Source organism: Rutilus rutilus (assembly GCF_951802725.1).
Source record: "Rutilus rutilus genome assembly, chromosome: 23".
In the NCBI taxonomy this organism is placed as follows: Eukaryota; Metazoa; Chordata; class Actinopteri; order Cypriniformes; family Leuciscidae; genus Rutilus; species Rutilus rutilus.
The window spans coordinates 20,167,812-20,188,693 of record NC_140233.1 but is presented as its reverse complement, the minus strand read 5'-3'; the positions used below and the strand labels follow the sequence as shown (position 1 = coordinate 20,188,693).

The window sequence follows — 20,882 nt, the reverse complement described above, 5'->3', positions numbered from 1 at the left end:
GTGTCCTCATAATCTTTAATCAAATTAACTTCCCCTCCTTCTTGCAGCGACATCTCTTCTCTTCTCTCATGGCATGTTCACTGTCGTGAAGGAGAAACAACCTGCCACTCACATGAGATCCACCAATAGCAAACCACAACCATCCAACCAATTAATAAATTCCCAGTTGACGAATTCAAGTCCTGCCCTACATTTTGTTTTGTTGAGAAGACGTTTCACTCTAATATAAGTCCCAATAGGGAAGAAAAGACTCTCAACTTCAGTTTCATGACGAATTTAATGACTCTAACCACCTGAAAACCACCCTGCCTGTAAGTGCTCTACATACACAGCTATAACATTACAAAATTCATTCATTGAAGTCAACTAGTGCAAAATGCTCGTGCAAAATCATTTATTCATGTATTTAGTAATTGTTGGTTTGGTGTGTTTGAGTGCTCATTGTTACAATTACACAGCAAAAGTTCAGTGACATTTTTATTTGTGCATGGTAGAAAGCACAATGTAAACTCTGAGAAAATGCTATGCTTGAGCAAACAGTTTGTGAATAGGCTACTACAAATGATGCCCGTGAAAGAGACTGTGAACGCATTGAATAGGATATGTTTAGTTGGTGAATAGCATAGGCTACTATTACGATAACGTTAAGCGCTCCAGAATTAAATATAATATTCAGAAGTAAACAGCATAGCTGACTTACAGATTCAGTTAACATCCACAAATGAATAAGCGCGTCGATTCAGGGAGCAGTGCAAAGTGCCCGTGCAAAATCAGTTTTTGTGAGCTGATCGCCGTCAAAAAAGATATTTCTTAGCGATGGCTGATTTCAACAGTTTCAATATGATAAAAAATAAGTTTTATATTGATTCAATGGATTAATTGCATTTTGAAAAAAAAAAAGTCACGAATTTATTGCATTTTTTGGGAAAAATAATCCGTTTTTATAATAAATCTTTGAAAATCAAAATCTGTATTTGAATTTTTTATGTTATCATAACCTAAAGAAGAAAGTTTGAAACAGAAAATAGTGGTTTTCATCTTGCCACTTTCTTAGTAAAGAAAATACATTTTTACTCAAATTAATCAAAATGGATTTATCACGTTTTGGAACCAAACTATAATATTCAGAAGTAAACAGTGTAGCTGACAAAGTGTTTATGTCAGAACGTTTATTTTTAAACCACAACCTTCTTGGGGCTTCTTTGACCGATATATTTAACGATATATTTTGCATTTCTCATCCAAACAACGTCAAACTTGGCACTGCACTTACTCGTGAGACACCTGTCGAGTTTGAAATCCATCGGACAAACGGTTCGAGAGATATGCGAATAACAGACATACAGACACACACACAGACATACAGACACACACACAGACAGACAGACGTTTCTGTAATTTATAGATAGATGTAGACTAAAAACTTTCATTTCAGTCCCTGAATAACGTTTGTCTCTTAGTTATGAATGCGTGCTTGTTTAGATATTCCAGCGTAAAGTACAGAAAGCTAAATTGTAATGTTGTTGTCTTGGTTTACATAATCAAAATGTTATATGAGTGGGTTGGCAACAAAATCTACAAATAAAGGCTTTGAGATCATGAAATTGATGAGAACAAAATCACCAATGTCAAAATCAAACTTATGCTCTTGACTGTTTGTAAAAAAAAAAAAAATTCCAAGCTTTAATACATGAGAAGGGCTTTGCAGGGCTTTGATCTCAGTTAGGGTTTTATTTATACAAATACATTTTTGTTAAGACTGACTTGAAATACAGCAGCAATATAACTACAAAAAAGGAGATATAAAATAGATAGCAGGAAATGATGTGCAGGGACACAAATTAATCGGCGAATCATTCTTTAAACCGTTTGATTTACATGAACCATCCATATGAAAGATTGACTTAAATGTATTGGACTTCCAAACAACTACATATGTTGGAGAAGACAATGTATGAGACTGAATGTGATTATTCTCTTGGCTCGCTACTGTAACTGTAAAGCTGTGTGCGTAATTATTACATTACTCAACCAAACTAAAAAAAAAAAAACAGCTTTTTGTCATTAGCAGCTTGCTATTTTAAAATGTAGCATCACTACTAGTTACTTCCCATGCTATTCTGGTACTTCCAAAATTCTGAAAATGAAGGAAATTAAATGTTCCACTTAAACGTCATAAATAAATGAAAAAGAATGGCAAGAAATACGATTTTTTTTCTTATTGGTCCTTAGTCTGGGCATACAAAGCATAAAGGAATGGGAACAACTTCTGGTTGTGAACATTGTGTCATGTTAGTAGAGGTTTCTCAAAAGTTTTTGTTTGTAAATGGGATCTTTAACGTGTGCTTCAAGGCCAGCGTTGTGTCCACCTGTTCAGCAGAGAGTAATGTGTGCCATTGAGCCACAGGTTTGCGTGGGTTGGACAGCATATCCGCCCAGTGACGCAGCTGGTTTCCTGTAGCATCACAGCCCAGATAGATCTTGCCAATCGCATCATTTCTGCTCATTTTGTCATGATCCCACACTGAGATGACCAGCTGGACTTTCTGTATGAGGAATAATGAGTGAAAAAAATTACTCCAGTGCCAGTAAAATCGGCTTTAAATGAAGTGAAGTTGCTTGACGTGGTTGAAATCACAATTTTGGGATGATATTGTGATATTACAATCTTAGTTGTGGTTTTTTATTCACAGAAATGAATCAAACCAAAGCAATAAAAACTGGGGGGTTTTCCACCTCAGTAGAAAACTCGCCAAAAAATTGAGGACGAACATCACAATGGTACAAAGCTCCTAAAAGGATATGAAAATTGAAAATATATGAGATGAGGGAAAATTTTCAATGCTTTTGCGTTCACTTTCAAAACTTTTGCGAGCAAACGCAAAGTTCCTCTGTGGAACTCAAAAGTTTGCCAGCGAATGCAAACGCATTTCAATCTCTCTCTCTCTATCTGTATGTCCCTTTAGGGGTCCGTACAATGAGTCCTGAAGATCTGTACAATGGATCCAGATTTTGGACCCTTGATTCATCTAAGCAAGCAGTCTCTAGGTATTACTCACCTGAATCTGTTCAAACGATACTTCGAAAGTGAAAGATTCATTAAAGTATGGATTCAATGTTCGCTTTTTCACTGATGTTTTCCTCTTCTTCCACTTCTTCTTATCCAGAACCAATTGAACTTTCACATAAGGGTCTACAGAACAAAAAAACAGAACTATTAATCAATTTCTATGCTAAACCTACTCTATAGCAGCTTGAAAGCAAGGCTGTAACCATATCTTGAAAAATGGTTTAAAGGGGATTTAATGGAATAAAGAGGAAATAAGAACGTTAAAAGCCTCATTTTACATTTACACATTTAGTTTGCTTCTACAAGACTTTGAGCTCCTTTATTGTGACACGCAAGTGCAATGCTGTACCAGGTGAGCTACCAAACAAGTTTACTAAATCAGAAACCCATACATAAAGAGCTGATTATGTGATGCAGACCTGAAAATGTATTAGTTTACAAATCATGCACTATGGTAAAAGTGTTTTGAGGTCATAACATAGTTTCATACGAGGAGCCACGCAAAATGTAGGTAGAGGCATGGTTTTCCAAAGAGTCTATGTTTTATATAGTGTTGAGATGCAATAAGGAGTAATTGCAGACAAGACTTTTGAGGATGTAGGACATTTTAGTATGTGAGTGTCTCACCTGAAGAGCCTCCCTGGTCCATCTTCTTCAGGTTCTTGGCTTCCAGTATGATCACAGTGAGTTTACTACTGGTCGGGACATAACGAAGAGAAAAGCAGATCTCTCCCAGATGCTCTTGCTGTTATATGGGCACAAGATGAAAGATGCAGTTATAGACACGTTATGCATAGAGAATGCTGTTAGCTCTAAACCTATTGACGTGCATGGGGTCAAATCGTAGACTTCATAGACAAATTTCAAATCGTAGATTTCCAGGGTGTCCTGACCCAACCAATCATTTGGTCTGGACAAGGGTTGACGCATAAGCTATCACCATTGTGCCGTTGAGTAGGACACTTAACATAAGGTTGCTCCAGGGGGACTCACTGTAATTTTACATGATGTTCTATGGTGACGTGATGGAAACAAAATCCACCTGCTGTAGTCATTGTCAAAAGATTTGGTTCTTTCAATATTCAGTGTAAGCCATACCAAAGCAATAGAAAGAGAAGGGGTAAAACAACTCTCTGGGACCCCCAACTTATTTCCCTTTAGTAGAGGATGACACTTCACACTTCATATGAATATAATTGTTGTGAACTAGCCACATGAAAAATTACATTGAAATTGACAACATATGAGGATTGAAGTACTGAACTGAACCTCATGTTTGGAAGCTTTGCTCAGATCACGCCACTCCTCGATCACATGATTCCAGTCCACTGTGGACAGATTCAGTCTGATCTCACCGATGATGTCATGTTTGGAGAATTTGTTAAAGTCATAGACTTGCATCACCAATATCGACTCAGTCAGCTCCTTCTGAGGGATCTAAAATAAAAGTGGTGAAAACAACATATCAGTGTTTAGTTACTCTAACTAGGCTGTAAAAGTAACTCTTTCCCCGCCATTGATGGACATTTCCAGCTTTCTGTGTTTTCACTGTTATACTGTAGGGGGCGCTATGACATTTCTTCAGAAAGAGTACAGAATCTCCTGATCAAAACACAGGTGAAGAAGAAGCAGAAACAAGCGGTGGCATATGTAAAGTAACGCGATCATCACCATTTAACAGCATATAAATCAAAACTGCCTAATGTTACTGAATGAAATGTCGACCCAGGAAAACTTTACGACTGTGAAGCTTTGGGGATGTTGATGGACTTGATCTAATCCATCTATGTTCTGATCATCATTCTGAATCTGATCTGGATGAAGTCGTTGATGAAAACTTGGAAAGAGTTAACAACTACATTTTAATGAGCTTGACCAAGCATCAGGTCATTGTTCGAGCTGATAACAGAATTCTGATAACAGTTTTCCACCACATGAATATATGACCTTATGATACTGAACGATTTTATATGCTTCATGGTTTACCTGATATTTGAAATTTTCATTGAAAACAGGGTTAAGGGTTTTCCTGAAGACTTTCGTCTCAAATGTTTTGGACTTGTTGGGAAGGATGTAGATTTTCACATAAGGGTCAGATGTCCCTCCTGAATCCATCGCTTTCAAAGCGGCAGCTTCTTTTATTCCTACGGTCAGCTGATGAGAAATATGGTACAGTACATATAGGTTTATGATCTTAAAAACAGTTTTATCTGAATGCTTATTCTTAAAGTCCACATGAATTCAATACCCTATTTACTTTGTTAGTGCCCAAGTATTGTGGTGAACAATTCATCCACGCACAAAAATAAATGTTTGTCTTGTAATATTTAGTCAAAATCTGTGAATTTCTTCCTCACTGGAATGGTGTTCCTGTAGCCCCACCGTTTATTTTTCATAATTCACTATTCTGTTTCACTCAGAAATACGTCACAATACTGAAGTAAAGTTGGTCGCAACCTCCGGTTCAAGGCCTACTGTATACTGTCTATGTATGGTCTTCTTTTCTAAACAAGTTTTAAATTAAGAGTTGGACTGGAAAAGTAAGCAGAGCAATAAAAATTAAGACAAATAATGGTGACTTAGAAGAATATAAAACATAAGGTAGTTTTGATTTGGTTTAATACCTTTGGTCACTACATATTCACTTTCATAGATTCAGTGAAGATTTAAGTGTCGTTCGGGTTATTATGACAGAATATCAATGTAAATATCATACTTTACTACTGCTTTATAATATTCAAGACATAGCTATTTCTGTTAGTGCATTGTGCATACTTCTGATTATTTCCTCAAAATATATTTGCATTTTGGAATGAACAGATGTATGAACTAGGGCTGAATCCAAAATCGCCCCCTATACCCTGAAATATGGCCCTTAGTAGTGGGCCATTAACCACTTGTAGTGGTGTCCGAAACCATAGTGGACTTTATTGAGTGCACTCATTCAATCCCACATTGCACTGCAATAACGAGTGTACAACCGATGTGCGCTCAACGGCTGTCCGAATTCGCTCACTCATTTTCATTCACTCTCAAACTGTGTTAGTGGACTAATGTAGGGAATAGTGATTGAGGGTTTAGGGGGCAAATTTGGATTCAGCCTAGGTCAGGGGTGTCCAATCCTGCTCCTGGAGGGCCACTGTCCTGCAGAGATTAGCTCTAACCCCAATAAAACACACCTGAACCAGCTAATCAAAGTCTAACTAGACATACTAGAAACTTCCAGGCAGGTGTGTTATACTAGAAACTTCCAGGCAGGTGGTTTAGGTACTTGGAGCTAAACTCTGCAGGACAGTGGCCCTCCAGGAACCGGTTTGGACACCCCTGAACTAGGTAAATGAAAGTTAATTAGTTCATACTTCCTGCCAGTTGAGGGCAACACTGTAAAATCAGTGAAAGTGATGCATTTACCTCTGAAATGGATGCATTGAACTCCAGTGAATACTGCAGTTTTCCCCTCTGTTGGTCTGATCCATAGTCCACATCCTCTGTCTCAAGCTGGACCTGTCAGTACATCCAGAATCCCCTTAGTGAATGCCACCCAGAGGTTGATTTTCACAAACTTAAAGGAGCTCTCAGATATGTTAACTCTTTCCCCGCCATTGATGGTATTTTTCAGTCATTTATGACACAAATCTTTCCCGCCATTGACTGAAATTTCAAGCAATCCATGTTTTGACGTTATATAGTAGGGGGCGCTATTACACATCTTTTGAAAGAGTACAAAGAAAGCAACAACAAGCGTTGTTGTTTAAAAGCAGAGGCTCTTTTCTTTCTTTTTTTTCTTTTATATATTGCATGTTCAGATATTCATACAACAAAATATTCAATCTGGGGGCCAAGAAAGTTTTCTGAAAATTTTCAAAAATGCTGGCGGTGGCTGGCAACTAAAAAAAAAAAAAAAAAAAAAAAAAAAACTGGCGGGGAAAGAGTTAAGTATCAACTTTGTTTCTGATTTTCCGCTTAAAAGTGAAGTAATCCCTTTGGCATGAATGGGAATGCTAACAGATAGTGTTCCAAGGTATTATGCTGCATTATTATTGACCTTTTGATTAACCTCACATAGCAAAAGTGACAGCCAATGGCGCGAGATTGGAGGCGGGACTATGGTTTTTCAACCAATAGCAGATGATGGGAGTGTTTGAGGAAACCTGTTTAACAACAATTGTATTTTCCTTGCCATCTTACCACAGAAATTGCACACCTCACCTTTTAAAATCTCTCAGGAGAAATAAAAACTATCTATAATCTTACAGTATATCAATGTATCATTTGTGTCTAAATGATACATTGATATACTGTAAGATTATAGAGCAATAAAAGTCATGTTAAAAGCATGGAAGTATTTGAGGAGAACTATTTAAGTTATCTTTGACTTTAAACAACTTTGATTTCTTAGAAAAATGAGTTTGTGACATGTTGATATATCTTCTGTATAAAATTACTTTTGCTCACTCTCCATTTTAAACTTATTGCTGACTAGAAGAAAAAATGATCCAGCATCCACAAGCATGGACGATCCATCTCTCACCAGTGCTGCGGTTGTAGTTCCTGAGATCCCTTTCATACTGATCTTCTGGTCCAACTTCTTCTTCCTCTTCTTTTTCCCTTTGCAGCAGCATTTTACACAGCAGCATATCATGCAGATAAGAATGAGCAGGAGGATGGCAGCAAATATAGCATAGATGGCCCATCTTGGCACTGTTGTGACAAAAACAACAATATTCCATCTTTCATCACGGTAGCAAAGCAGCGGTCCAGTATAGTGCCATGAAACACATCTGAAGGATGAGGCGAGACCACGGCCAGGAGACTCATGGCAAGTTAAACTTGTAGCAAGTGAAAATTGAGAAGCAAGAAATGTGCAAGAGGTGTGGAATTAGATAGGGGCCTGTGGAGCAGGTGCTAAAAAGAGGATTCATATGATATACTCACAAGGAATCCTGTCCAGTAAAGAGGGCAGGAACCCCGGAGCAGCTGTTGTGGTGTTGGCATGAAGTGTTTTAGTTGGTTTTATTGTCGGTCTTGGTGTCATGGTGGAATAGATGAGACCGGTGGATCACTGGAAATGCACATAGAAAAGAAAGTTGCTGGCAAAAAAGTTTGAGTTAGTACACAATCTCACGGATACAATCTCAGCTGAGCCCTGCCCACAGAGCTCACCACAGACAAACTGTGACGGATTAGACCTGCTCCAAGATTCAGCACCCAAGGATGACTTCCTGGAAAACAGCCAGGAAAACGTCTCGGGTTACGTATGTAACCCTTGTTCCCTGAGAAAGGGAACGAGACACTGCGTCGGTGACGACACTAGGGGAACGCCCTTCAGCGTAGCGCGTCTTAATTTATGAATGAAACCGAATCCAATCCCATTGGCGTTGCGTGACGATGCAGCGTGTGACGGCATAAGCGGATGTACACAAAAGCACGCCGGCACACAGAAATGTCAGCTTTTGCTATGAAGCAAGTGCTCCAGGCGGGGTGAGGTGTGGCGAACTGACGCAGTGTCTCGTTCCCTTTCTCAGGGAACAAGGGTTACATACGTAACCCGAGACGTTCCCTTTCGAGGGAACTCGAACTGCGTCGGTGACGACACTAGGGGAACGAGATACCCACTATACCACAACGAACCCCGCTTATCCTAGTGTGAAGCTGTCTTCAGACACACTTAGGACGAAAGCACTCGTGCACCGGGTGTAGAGGGAAGGTCCAGACTGTAAAACCTCATGAATGTGTGCGGAGTGGCCCAGCCAGCCGCCTCACATATGTCATGGACAGAAACCCCTGAAAGGAGGGCTCTAGAGGACGCCATGCCTCTGGTGGAGTGAGCTCTCACGGCCATAGGTGAAGGCAATTTGCGCACCTGATAGGCCAGGGAAATAGTCTGAACGATCCAGTTGCTGATGGTCTGTTTAGAGGCGGGAAGCCCCTTCTTGGGCGACCCAAAACACACCAGCAACTGGTCTGACTTCCGCCATGAGGAGGACCTCTGAATATAACACTGCAGTGCTCTGACAGGGCAGAGCAGATGAAGTCTCTCCTCACCCGCCGTCACGTGAGGTGGAGGATAAAATGCCTGCAGAACCATACAGTAGGCCGTGCCACATTAGATGGCACATTGGGCAAATAGCCGGGCCTGGGATGTAAGATGGCCTTAATGTTGCCTGGAGCAAACTCCAAGCACCCATTGGAAATAGAGAGCGCCTGGAGATCTCCTACCCTCCTCAGAGAAGTAATGGCCAACAAAAAGGCCACCTTAAACGAAAGGTTCTTGGCATCAGCCGACTCCAATGGTTCGAAGGGAGCCTCGGCCAGCCCCTCGAGAACCACTGCCAGGTCCCAAGAGGGAACTCTGGTGCGAGTCGCAGGTCTCATCCTCCAAGCCCCACGTAGGAAGCGTACGACCAGGTGATGCCTCCCCAGCGGGCCATCACTCAGAGGAGCGTGGAAAGCCGCAATGGCAGCCACATAAACCTTTAGTGTGGACGGGGTAAGCCCGGCAGAAAAGCGGTCTTGGAGAAACTCCAGTACTGAAGCCACTGGGCAGTTAACTGGGTCCAAATCACGCTCTCTGCACCAAACGGAAAATACATTCCACTTAAGGCCGTACAACTTCCTCGTGGAGGGAGCTCTGGAAGATAATATGGTCTCGACCACTCCAGCTGACAGGCCGGCTTCTAGGTACTGTGCCCCCTCAGGGGCCAAACCCACAGTTTCCACAGCTCGGGTCGAAGGTGGAGAACTGAGCCCTCCGCCTGAGACAGCAAGTCCCTCCTCAGAGGGATCTGCCATGGCGGGCCTGCCAGGAGTGAAATGATGTCCGAGAACCATACTCGGGCCGGCCACAACGGGGCTACTAATAGCAGGCTGACCCCGTCTCGACGGACCCTTTCCAGAACTCCTGGGAGCAGAGCGATCGGGGGAAAGGCATACAGACGTAGCCTCGGCCACGTCTGTACCATAGCATCCAACCCCAGTGGGGCTGGATGTGTGAGGGAGAACCACAGTGGACAGTGAGTCGTCTCTCAAGACGCAAACAGGTCCACATCCACTGGGCCAAACCTCTCGCATATCAACTCCACCGTCTCGGGGTGGAGTCTCCATTCCCCGGGCATCAGCCCCTGCCTCGACAGTATGTCTGCTCCCTGGTTCTGGTCCCCCGGGACATACATCGCCCTGAGAGACGACAGTCTCCGCTGGGACCACAGGAGGATCTGATGCGCCAGTCTGCACAGAGGGCGCGACCTCAGACCCCCCTGGCGGTTCAAATAAGACACCACCGACATGTTGTCGGTTCTCACAAGGACATGGCGACCATGGAGGTCTGGCAGGAAGCTCCTCAGAGCCCGGAATACCGCCAACATTTCTAGGCAATTTATGTGCCAAGAGGAATGATGGTCCTGCCAGAGGCCTCTCGTAAAATGGCCGTCCATGACCGCGCCCCAGCCCGTGAGGGAGGCGTCTGTCGAAATAGATACCCGGCGACATAACGCTCCCAAATTGGGACCCTGGGACAAGAACCAAGGCTTCTTCCAAATTGACAGGGAACGAAGGCATCTGCGCATAACCCTTATCAAGCGGAATGAGTTTCCCCTCGGGAAAACCCCTTGGTTCTTAACCACCACTGTAAAGCTCTCATGTGTAGCAGGCCAGAAGGTATCATGCTGGACGCTGCTGCCATGAGACCCAACACTCTCTGAAAGTGTTTGACAGTGACGGCCCGGCCTAGCCTTAACCTGGACACTGTGGTCAGGATAGACTCGATCCGAGCAGGAGACAACTGAGCCCGCATCGTGACCGAGTCCCACACCACTCCCAGGTGTCAACACGCTCTTCTTCGTGTTGAGTTTTAACCCCAGGCTCTGGATGCGGGCGAGGACGACATCTTGATGCCGAATCGCCAACTCTCGCGACTGGGCCAATATTAACCAGTCGTCGATGTAATTGAGCACCCTGATGCCCTCGAGCCTCAGGGGTGCTAGAGCTGCATCCATACACTTGGTAAATGTGCGAGGGGAGAGTGCTAGGCCAAACGGAAGAACCCGATATTGGTAAGCTTCGCCCCCGAAAGCAAACCTCAGGAACTTCCTGTGAGAAGGAAGGATGGAGATGTGGAAGTACGCGTCCTTGAGATCTGTCATGACAAACCAATCCCCGGATTGAATTTGACTCACGATGATGGAATAGTGAGCATCTTGAACCTGAACCTCCTCAGAGACCGATTCAGATGCCTCAGATCTAAAATTGGACGCAACCTTCCATCCTTCTTTGGAACTATGAAGTACCGGCTGTAGAATCCGGACTCCCTGACTGGTGGGGGAACATGCTCTATGGCCCCTTTTGCCAGCAGCGAGTAAACTTCCTGTTCTAACACCAGACCCTGCTCTGGGTCTACTGCAGTCCAAACCACCCCGTTGATACTTACCTCTTTTTTGGTGGGCAGACCTGGAACTGCAGCCTGTACACTATTTCTACAGTGCGCAAGACCCATGGAGAAATATTGGGGAGACGTTGCCATGCCTCGACAAAATTCAGCAAGGGAACCAGCCCCTAAGGGCTGGTGTCAAGTGTCTTGTGAGAGCCCTTGACGATACCCTGAAGCGGAGGACCAGCAGGGAATAATCGAAAACGACTCTCGGTGTGCGGACGCCAGCGCTGCCTGGCCGCAATTAAGCTCTTGGGGCAGACAGAGCAGCGTGCGTTCGCTGGAAACTAATGTGTCCCGAAGCGCAATTAGTGGCGGGATGCTGACACTAGTTTCCGGAGGGCCCGTGAGGTGCACGGGGCAGCCCTCCAAGGTCTCACATAAGTTAGGACCTCTCTCCCGACACCTTCCTGGCCTGAAGGACGGTCCTCAGATCCGTCTTCTCAGGAGGCTTGGGCGAGAGCGCCGCCTAGAGTCCCAAGCTCAGCTTTTGCTTTTTTTTTTTTTTTTTGAGGGGGATTTCTAGAAGCGACACTCTCCTTCAGATATTAGGCTGAATTCAAATAACCAAGTTCAAGTCAGATAAATTTTAATTATTTTAATTCCTCAGAATTAAATGCAGCCATAAACACTGGATAGCACCAGAATACTGTTTAAATATTTATACGATCTACTACACGCTGCCTAGGCAAACGCGAGCCGTTACAAATTGGCTTTCATCCCTCGAGAAGAAAGTCAGGCGCGAGGCAGAAACACCCGAAACGCACGACTGTGTGCGGCGAGTTATTTCACAGTGAACAGCCTGCCAGTACCCTCAGGAGCTGACTGTGAATGCCTCGCACCCAAACAGTATTATTTCCCAGATCGCGTGTGTCCCTTTTATTGCAGACCCTTAACGCGCTGTCTCAACAAACGCGAGATACGAGTCGTTCACAATAAGTTTGGCTTTCATCTCTCGAGAAGAAAGTCAACAGGCGCGGCTGAGACACCCGAAACGCACTGTGTGCGGCGAGTTATTTTAATGAACACAGCCAGCACCCTTCAGGGACCTCACACATAATCTTTATTGCAAACTGCAAATAGACTCGTAATCAACGCGCGCCTCGGCAAACGCGAGATGTCAGTCATAGAATCGTATCGCAAACTGCAAAGTAGACTCGTAATCAACGCGCTGCCTCAGCAAACGCGAGATCCGAGCTACTAGATTCTGTATTACAAAGCAAACCTGAAATCTACGCGTTGCCTCGACAAACGCGAGATCCCAGCCACAGAATCTTATTGCAAAGTACACTCGTAATCAACACGCTGCCTCGGCAAACGCGAGATCCGAGTTACTAGATTCTGTATTGAAATGCAGAGTTTAGATCTACGCGCTGCCTCGGCAAACACGAGATCCAAGCCACAGAATCTTATTGCAGAGTAGACTCGTAATCTACGCGCTGCCTCAGCAAACGCGAAATCCGAGCCCCTAGATTCTATTTTGCAATGCAGACTTTACAGGACATACAACACCAAATAGGACAGAATTGATTCACACACACAGAGCGCTTGCTGAATAGCAAAAAGCTGACATTTCTGTGTGCCGGCGTGCTTTTGTGTACATCCGCTTATGCCGTCACACGCTGCGTCGTCACGCAACGCCAATGGGATTGGATTCGGTTTCATTCATAAATTCAGACGCGCTACGCTGAAGGGCGTTCCCCTAGTGTCGTCACCGACGCAGTTCGAGTTCCCTCGAAAGGGAACCAGGACAACATATCACAGCCGGAAACACCAGAGCAACAGCCCCTCTCACCAGACATGTTTTTCCTCTCTCCAGCATCTCCACTTCTGTGCTTCTCAGAGAAAATGGAAGAACTGGTGTATGCTGGAACTAAACTATCTCACTCCTTTGCTGCAAGCCCCCAGATATCAACCAAAAAGGGGCGACCACCAAAGCCTGCGGGCCCAGCTCGCCCTACCCCTGTGAGAGCTCTTCGGCCTCTGCCACAACGCCAGGGCCCACACCCTCCTCGATCAGCTCAAGGTGAACCAGAAACAACTGATACCAGCACTCAGTGATATGTGTCGGGTCCCCGCTATGATAACAGTAACTTTCTTAAATGTTTACAGAACAAGCGGGAATCCAGTGTTCCTGTGTCTTTCTCTATTTCTGTTATATTACATGATAGAAAGTCTTCTCAAGCCTTACGGCAAACCTGTCTAATCTGTTGCCTGTTACATGTCAAAGTAAGACTGCTGTGGGGGAAAAAAATAATACTGTTAGCACTTTTAAACATCCGATCACTTAAAAATAAATCACTTCTAGTCAACGACTTAATAACCACAAACAACCTGGATTTTTTGTTTCTAAATGAAACATGGCTAGAAGACAGCTGCAGTGCAACAGTCCTCAATGAAACAATCCCTCCTAACTTTACTTTTATGAGTGTCTGCAGAGCTGTTACGAGAGGTGGGGTATATCTGCTCTATTTAAAGATAAGCAAGTATCATTTGGGAATTACCCATCTTTCGAATATCTGGGCATTGTGTTAAAAGGTGCTCCACGCATTTCACTTATCATTATTTACAGGCCTCCAAAATACTCTCCAACCTTTGCTGAGGACTTTACACAACTGTTATCAACAATTTCTTCAAATTTTGACTGTTTTGCTATTGCTGGGGATTTTAATATTCACATAGATAATGCAGAAACCAATTTGGCCAAATAAATCATAATACTTTTGATCTGACTCAACATGTACACGGACCCACACACAATTGTGAACACACTCTATATTTACTTATCAGTAAGGGTCTAAACATTTCATCGATTGTTATTAAGGATGTAGCACTGTCTGATCATTTCTGTATTTTCTTTGATATATTGATCTCTCCTGCCATTGAAGCTAGATCTGTGTCTGTCAAGAAGAGATGCTTAAATGAGAACACTAGTGTGCTATTTATGAAGGCCATAACTTTAACCCCAAGCATATATGCAGACTCTGTTGATTCTCTCCTTGAGTCCTTTAACTCAAAAGTACAGAGTGTAATTGATGATATTGCTCCTGTTAAAGTCAGGATGAAGAGTGGCAGACAAAAAGCACCTTGGAGAAACTCAACAGCAGAGCTAAATATGCGCATGTGGTGGAAGACAAAACTTGTAGTCCATTATAACATCTATAAAGACAGCCTTCATGCTTTCAATGTGGAATTAGGTAAAGCTAGACAGACTTTCTTCTCAAATATTATAAACAGAAACATAAATAACACACGCACTCTTTTTGCTACTGTAGAGAGTCTAACAAACCCCCCAAGCCAGATTCACAGTTAGATGCTCTCAAACAGCAAATGCTGTGAGTTTGTTTCCTTCTTCTCTTAGAAAATCAATAATATCAGAAAGGCGATCAGCATATCCTTGTGTGGCACTGAGGTAAGACAGATCAGATCAAAAAATGAATGGTAAAATTTTGGAAGAAACAGTACAGCACCTTAAAACATCAACCTGCGCCCTTGACACACTCCCCACCTCCTTTTTCAAAAGTGTGTTAAACTGCTCAGAAGCAGATCTCCTAGAAGTGGTAAACTCCTCACTTCTCTCTGGGATTTTTCCAAAGTCCCTTAAAACTGCAGTTGTCAAGCCCCTCCTGAAAAAAGAGCAATCTGGATAGCAAAATATTGAGCAATTACAGACCAATCTCAAATCTTCCTTTCAGCAAGATCATTAAAAAAGTTGTCTTCAATCAGCTGAACAACTTCCTAATCTCAAATGGATACTTTGACAATTTTCAATCTGGTTTCCAACCACATCACAGCACAGAGACAGCTCTCATAAAGATAATAAACGATATTCGGCTAAATAGTGATACAGGCAAAACATCAATGCTGGTACTACTCGACCTCAGTGCTGCATTTGACACTGTCGCGCCACTCCTGTTCAACCTGTATATGCTCCCAATGAGCCAAATAATGAGAAAGAACCAAATTGCTTACCACAGCTATGCAGACGACACACAGATCTACTTAGCCCTATCGCCTTACGACTACAGCCCCATTGACTCCCTGTGCCAATGCATTGATGAAGACAACAGTTGGATGTGCCAAAACTTTCTTTAGTTAAACAAAGACAAAACTGAAGTCATTGCGTTTGGAAACAAAGATGAAGTTCTCAAGGTGAACGCATACCTTCACTCTAGGGGTCAAACAACTAAACATCAAGTCAGGAATCTCGGTGTGATTCTGGAGTCAGACCTTAGCTTCAGTAGTCATGTCAAAACAATAACTAAATCAGCATACTATCATCTGAAAAATATTGCAAGAATTAGATGCTTTGTTTCCAGACAAGACTTAGAAAAACTTGTGCATGCTTTCATCACCAGCAGGGTGGATTATTGTAATGGACTCCTCACTGGCCTTCCCAAAAAGACCATAAGACAGTTGCAGCTCATACAGAACGCTGAGCAGAACCAGAACATACATCACACCAGTCCTCAGGCCTTTACATTGGCTCCCAGTTACATTTAGTATTGATTTTAAAGTATTATTACTGGTATATAAATCACTCAATGGCCTAGGACCTCAATACATTGCAGATATGCTCACTGAATATAAACCCAACAGATCACTCAGATCATTAGGATCACATCAACTAGAAACCAAGGGTTTCTAAACCAACTAGAACCAGCTTCCAGAAGAGATCAGATGTGCTCCTACAATAGTCACATTCAAAACCAGACTCAAAACACATCTGTTTAGCTGTGCATTTACTGAATGAGTACTGTGCCACTGTGCGTCCGATTACACTGTATTTTATTTCTGCATCCTCCTTTTGATTCTAAACTTAAATGGCACTGAGAATTGGGTAATAGAGAAACATAAATCACTTAATTGGGGAAATTGAGAGATGAAACCATGCTAATGACATGGGTCTGTGGTGGAGTAGTGAGTTTGATGTGTCAATTAAACTCGAGGTTTTGTGGGGTGCGGACTGGATCGACTCCATTCCTAGAGCTTCCGAACAAATTCGTTTTTTGGGGTGCGGACTGATGTGGCAATGAACCCGAGGTCAGTCCTAGAGCTCCTCCTGTCCGATTATAGGGAAAAATCAGGTCCATCGGAGACGTCCAATGGAATTCTTAGGCGCGCCAAATAAACACCACAGACACAGTGTCAGAGTAAAACTATATGCAAAGTAAGATCCACCGGTGTTTTGCCAGATGAAAAGTTTATTCTATGTATCATCTTTTTACTACTTTAGTTCATTTTACTTTAATTTTATATCTGTATAATTTATCTCTTTTAATTCCTTTTATAACTGTTTTAATACCCTTGCTTTTATTTTGTGTTTATTTTCTATGCAAAGCACTTTGAATTGCAATAGTATGATTATTTTAATTCCTTTCTGTGTAAAGCACTTTGAATAACTGTTTTAATTTTCCTTGCTTTTATTTTGTGATTATTTTTATTCCTTTCTATGTAAAGCACTTTGAATTGCCATAGTGTATGAAATGTGCTATATAAATAAACTTGCCTTGCCTTGCCTTGCATTAGTAACTTTGTTTTGTGACGCCCCCTACTGGTTAAAATGGTATTGCAACATTTTAGTCATCCTGAAAAGAATAGTTGACTTAAAATGAAAAGGATAGTTCACCCAGAAATAGAAATTCTGTCAGTATGTCATTCCAAACCCATAGGAGATATACAATTAGGCATAATCGGAAATGAAAATGAAAGAATAAAATGAAAAAAAATGAAAAAAAAGTATTTTGTCTTATTCTCCTGTTGTGTTCCACCAAAAAAAAGAAAAGAAACTCTAAAGGTTTGAATCAATATGAGGATGAGTAAATAATGACAGAATTTTACGTTTGGAGTGAACTATTCCTTTAAAATAAAATAGAGACAACTTGAAACAAGAGGGAAAATATCCAGTCGCAACACAAATGGTCTGCCATAAGGTATACTAGTGTGTGTGTGTGTGTGTGTGTGTGTGTGTGTGTGTGTGTGTGTGTGTGTGTGTGTGTGTGTGTGTGTGTGTGTGTGTGTGTGTGTGTGTGTGTGTGTGTGTGTACCTACTACATTTTGGGGACAAATTTGTACCCAGAAGTGACCAAAACCTGAAAAGGTCTCCAAAAACCTTCCTTTAGGGACGTCCTCATTTGTAAATCTGGTATAAAAATAAAGTAATTAAATTAAAAAAATTACAAGTTTTGTGTGATATTTATAGCGGTATAGGGTTAAGTAGAATTGTAAATAGAATATTCAGTTTGTACAGTATAAAAACCAGTACGTCTATGGAATGTCCCCATTTAGATAGCTAAGTAAACGTGTGTGTGTGTGCGTGTGTGTGTGTGTGTGTGTGCACGCGTATATATACATATGGTAACTCATTCAACTCTCAGTTGCCTGACAAAAAGAGTGTTTCGTCACCACCAAAGTTAAACAACCAGTTGACAGCCGCCCATTAAAACTGGGTGTACATAAAGTGTACAGATAACATTCTTTTTCAGTGAAACAGTAATAAAAATGAAACAATACTGCATTGAGAATACAATCAAAACATTTCAACATTTTCACAATCAAGACTGTTGCAATACCACAGCAAAGTAATAAAGTAGTACGAGTCCCAGTTTCGAGATTCTTATCCTCAAAGAAATATGAGTAAATACTGATGCAACAAAATACACTATATCTGAAAATGACATGAACAAAACTAATCTACAGGTATAATTATAGTGGCACACAATTACTACAAACTGAGCATAAAGAAACCGTGAACCACAATATAAAAAAAGAGCCTTACAGTGACACTCACTGTTGTAGACTGAGTTCAGTTCGGATCTTGACTCCTCGGTTGTCGTATATAAAACGTAAAGATTAATATTCTGAATGGTATGAACACATTCCTAAACCGTGTGAATGAGCGGTCCAGCCACGGAGAGGGGAAGGAAGTCACTGCCCACTGACCAGCTCAGGAAAGAGCCATTAGAATGAGCACTTTTACTGATCAAAAGAAACAACTATTGAGACTTTAATCATGTGGTCAAACTAAAGCCTGTTGTTTATCTCAGTTCAGTCTTCTGCTATTCATACCATTCAGTATATTCAATATCCAACTTGATTGGGCCTTTTTTCTTTGAAGAGCAGCTGCCTATAGTAATGCCTTTTATGACATTTTTCATCTTTTTATGACAGTGATTAAAATATGAACAAGAGAGAGACGCTACAAAATATGGAGGGGGAAAAGATGAAGAAGGAGAAAATATAGGGGTAAAATTAAATTTCACAAAGAGGCAAGGGTCAGCTGTATTATATTGTATCATCCATCCACCCTTTTTCCAAACCGCTTGTCCCGTACAGGGATAAATTGTGCAGAACAATAACAAAATTCACTATTATGTCTGAAAACTATATACGGAACTATAATTGGCACACAATAGCTACAAAGTGAGCATTAAGAGCATAAAATTGAACATTATTGTAAAAATAGTGACACTTTTGCACTATTAGTTCAGTTTGGCTATTGACTTCTCGGTTGTAGTTTAAAACATAAAGATTCAGTTTCCAAACCAATGTATTGCCTATTCCGTCTCAGGCCATAGCCAGGGAAACACCCTGGACGTCCATCACAGAGCCCTTGAATTCAAAACCACATGAATTTGCAAAAACACATGTGGGTCACATGTGAAACGTGTTTTGCACAAATTGTGTGCTTTTGGAACATTTTTGTGTGAATCCCATGTAAATTCTCATGTGAAACACGTGCAATTCATGTGGTTTTTCTGTAAGGGTCAAATATTCACACTCACTGACAATTTGGTGTCTCCAGTTCACCAGATCACCTATAGAGGAAACCCACACCAACACATGGAGAAAGCAGGAGTCAAACTTATCAAACTATATTATATTATATTATATTATGGCTAAGTCCCCTCTTTTTGGTGAGCATGTATCACATTATGCTCCCATTCACATTTTACCTTGTTAAAAAAAGTTTGGTCCTAATTGCTAAATGTCATCCAGTGTTATAAGAAATACATTTGTTCTTTTATTTACAGACTTCAGTCTGACTTAACGTGACATCTAAAATATACTGATATATTCTAATACTTCTGAACACAGGCCTATACTCAACATTTAACTAGAACTTGTTAGACCCAGCTGAAACTTATCAAGAAAATATGATGAAATTCACAATAATTGAACTTGCCTTTTTCACCCTCGACTCTCAGTTCCAATTCTCCAGTTCTGTGGTATTAAACAATCAAGTCATTGTCGTGTGCTGAAATGCAAAAATAGTTGGAAACCGAGGCCAGGCCAGGAGACAGCTCTCCTCGAAGTGTTCCTTCAGTATGGAGAGAAATGTTAGGCACCTGTGCCACACCTCATTAATACACAAAACTGTTTCTGCATATGCCCTAACACAACAAGCTGCACACCTTATGAAGACTGGTGGAGGAAGTCAAATATACATAAAGTCGAATATAAAATATTCAAATACAATCTTAAGGAAGATCTTAATATCAGTTGTTTAAGTGCTAAACAGCTTCCTTCTTGCTCTTGAAATACACTGTATGCTACATACAGATATGACTGGAAATTTCAACAGAAACCAGTCCTGCCACACTGCTGTTTAATGGTAACCTGACACTTTGGAAAGTGTATTTATTTATCATTTTAAACTTCATTTATTTGTTGAAATTGTTGTTCGGTAATGTACAACATTTGTTATAGGCCTACCTGTTTTTTTGTGTTTGGACCAAAAGAATAGCCTACATTTCATTTCATGCCAACTTTAATTAACATTGTTAAATAATTCAAATTATAAATCCTAGACTTACTGTACGTTGAGGTTATTTGTCTAAAAATCTTTGTTTATATGAAGAAAGTCATACTTCTGGAATGGCATAAGAGAAAAGAATGAGAGAATTTTCATTTTTGGGTGGAGTGTAAATATCGGCCTGCTGTTCCTCGCACTATATGGCTAGAAGACTATCTGTATCTCTATCTATATATATAATATATAGAAATAACAAAACAAAAAACGATATTTTACCAGAGTGGTAAAACATTTGTTCTGCTATTCCCTGCTGCCAGCAAGAACAAACATAAGCAGCAACCAGTCTATTCGAGAGCAGTTGTGTGTGTGTGTGTGTGTGTGTGTGTGTGTGTGTGTGTGTGTGTGTGTGTGTGTGTGTGAATCAAAACAAACAGTAGGCTACACAGCAAAGTGTAGTTCGATTCTCGAACAACCGACTCTTCTGAAATGTTTTTTTTTTTTTTTTTTATGAACCGTTTAAAATGCCTACGAACTCACGACCAGTTTGAATCGTTCTGAGGAATTTTTCAAAGAATAAAAAACGCTGCATTATGGGAACTTGTTTAGTAGCTACGCCACGGAATCAAAAATGA

General features: G+C 41.4%; 1 protein-coding gene across 3 annotated transcripts; it reads right to left on the bottom strand.

Moving 5' to 3' along the window:
• Positions 1-379: 379 nt before the first annotated feature.
• syt8 (synaptotagmin VIII) lies at positions 380-19,830 on the bottom strand. 3 transcript variants are annotated; one of them, XM_084397621.1, is made up of 9 exons: positions 18,286-18,409; positions 8,006-8,132; positions 7,602-7,771; positions 6,482-6,574; positions 5,057-5,224; positions 4,340-4,507; positions 3,698-3,815; positions 3,060-3,193; positions 380-2,546 (listed from the first exon to the last, which is right to left on the bottom strand). In XM_084397621.1, exons 2-9 carry the CDS (start codon positions 8,103-8,105, stop codon positions 2,307-2,309), a joined length of 1,191 nt encoding a protein of 396 aa, XP_084253747.1. In that variant the 5' UTR covers positions 8,106-8,132; positions 18,286-18,409; the 3' UTR covers positions 380-2,306. The 3 variants fall into 3 exon arrangements, with proteins under 3 accessions (XP_084253747.1, XP_084253746.1, XP_084253748.1); XM_084397620.1 differs by lacking the exon at positions 18,286-18,409 and adding an exon at positions 19,681-19,830 and having other exon boundaries at positions 1,662-2,546; XM_084397622.1 differs by having other exon boundaries at positions 1,662-2,546; positions 18,274-18,406.
• Between the last annotated feature and the right edge of the window lie 1,052 nt (positions 19,831-20,882).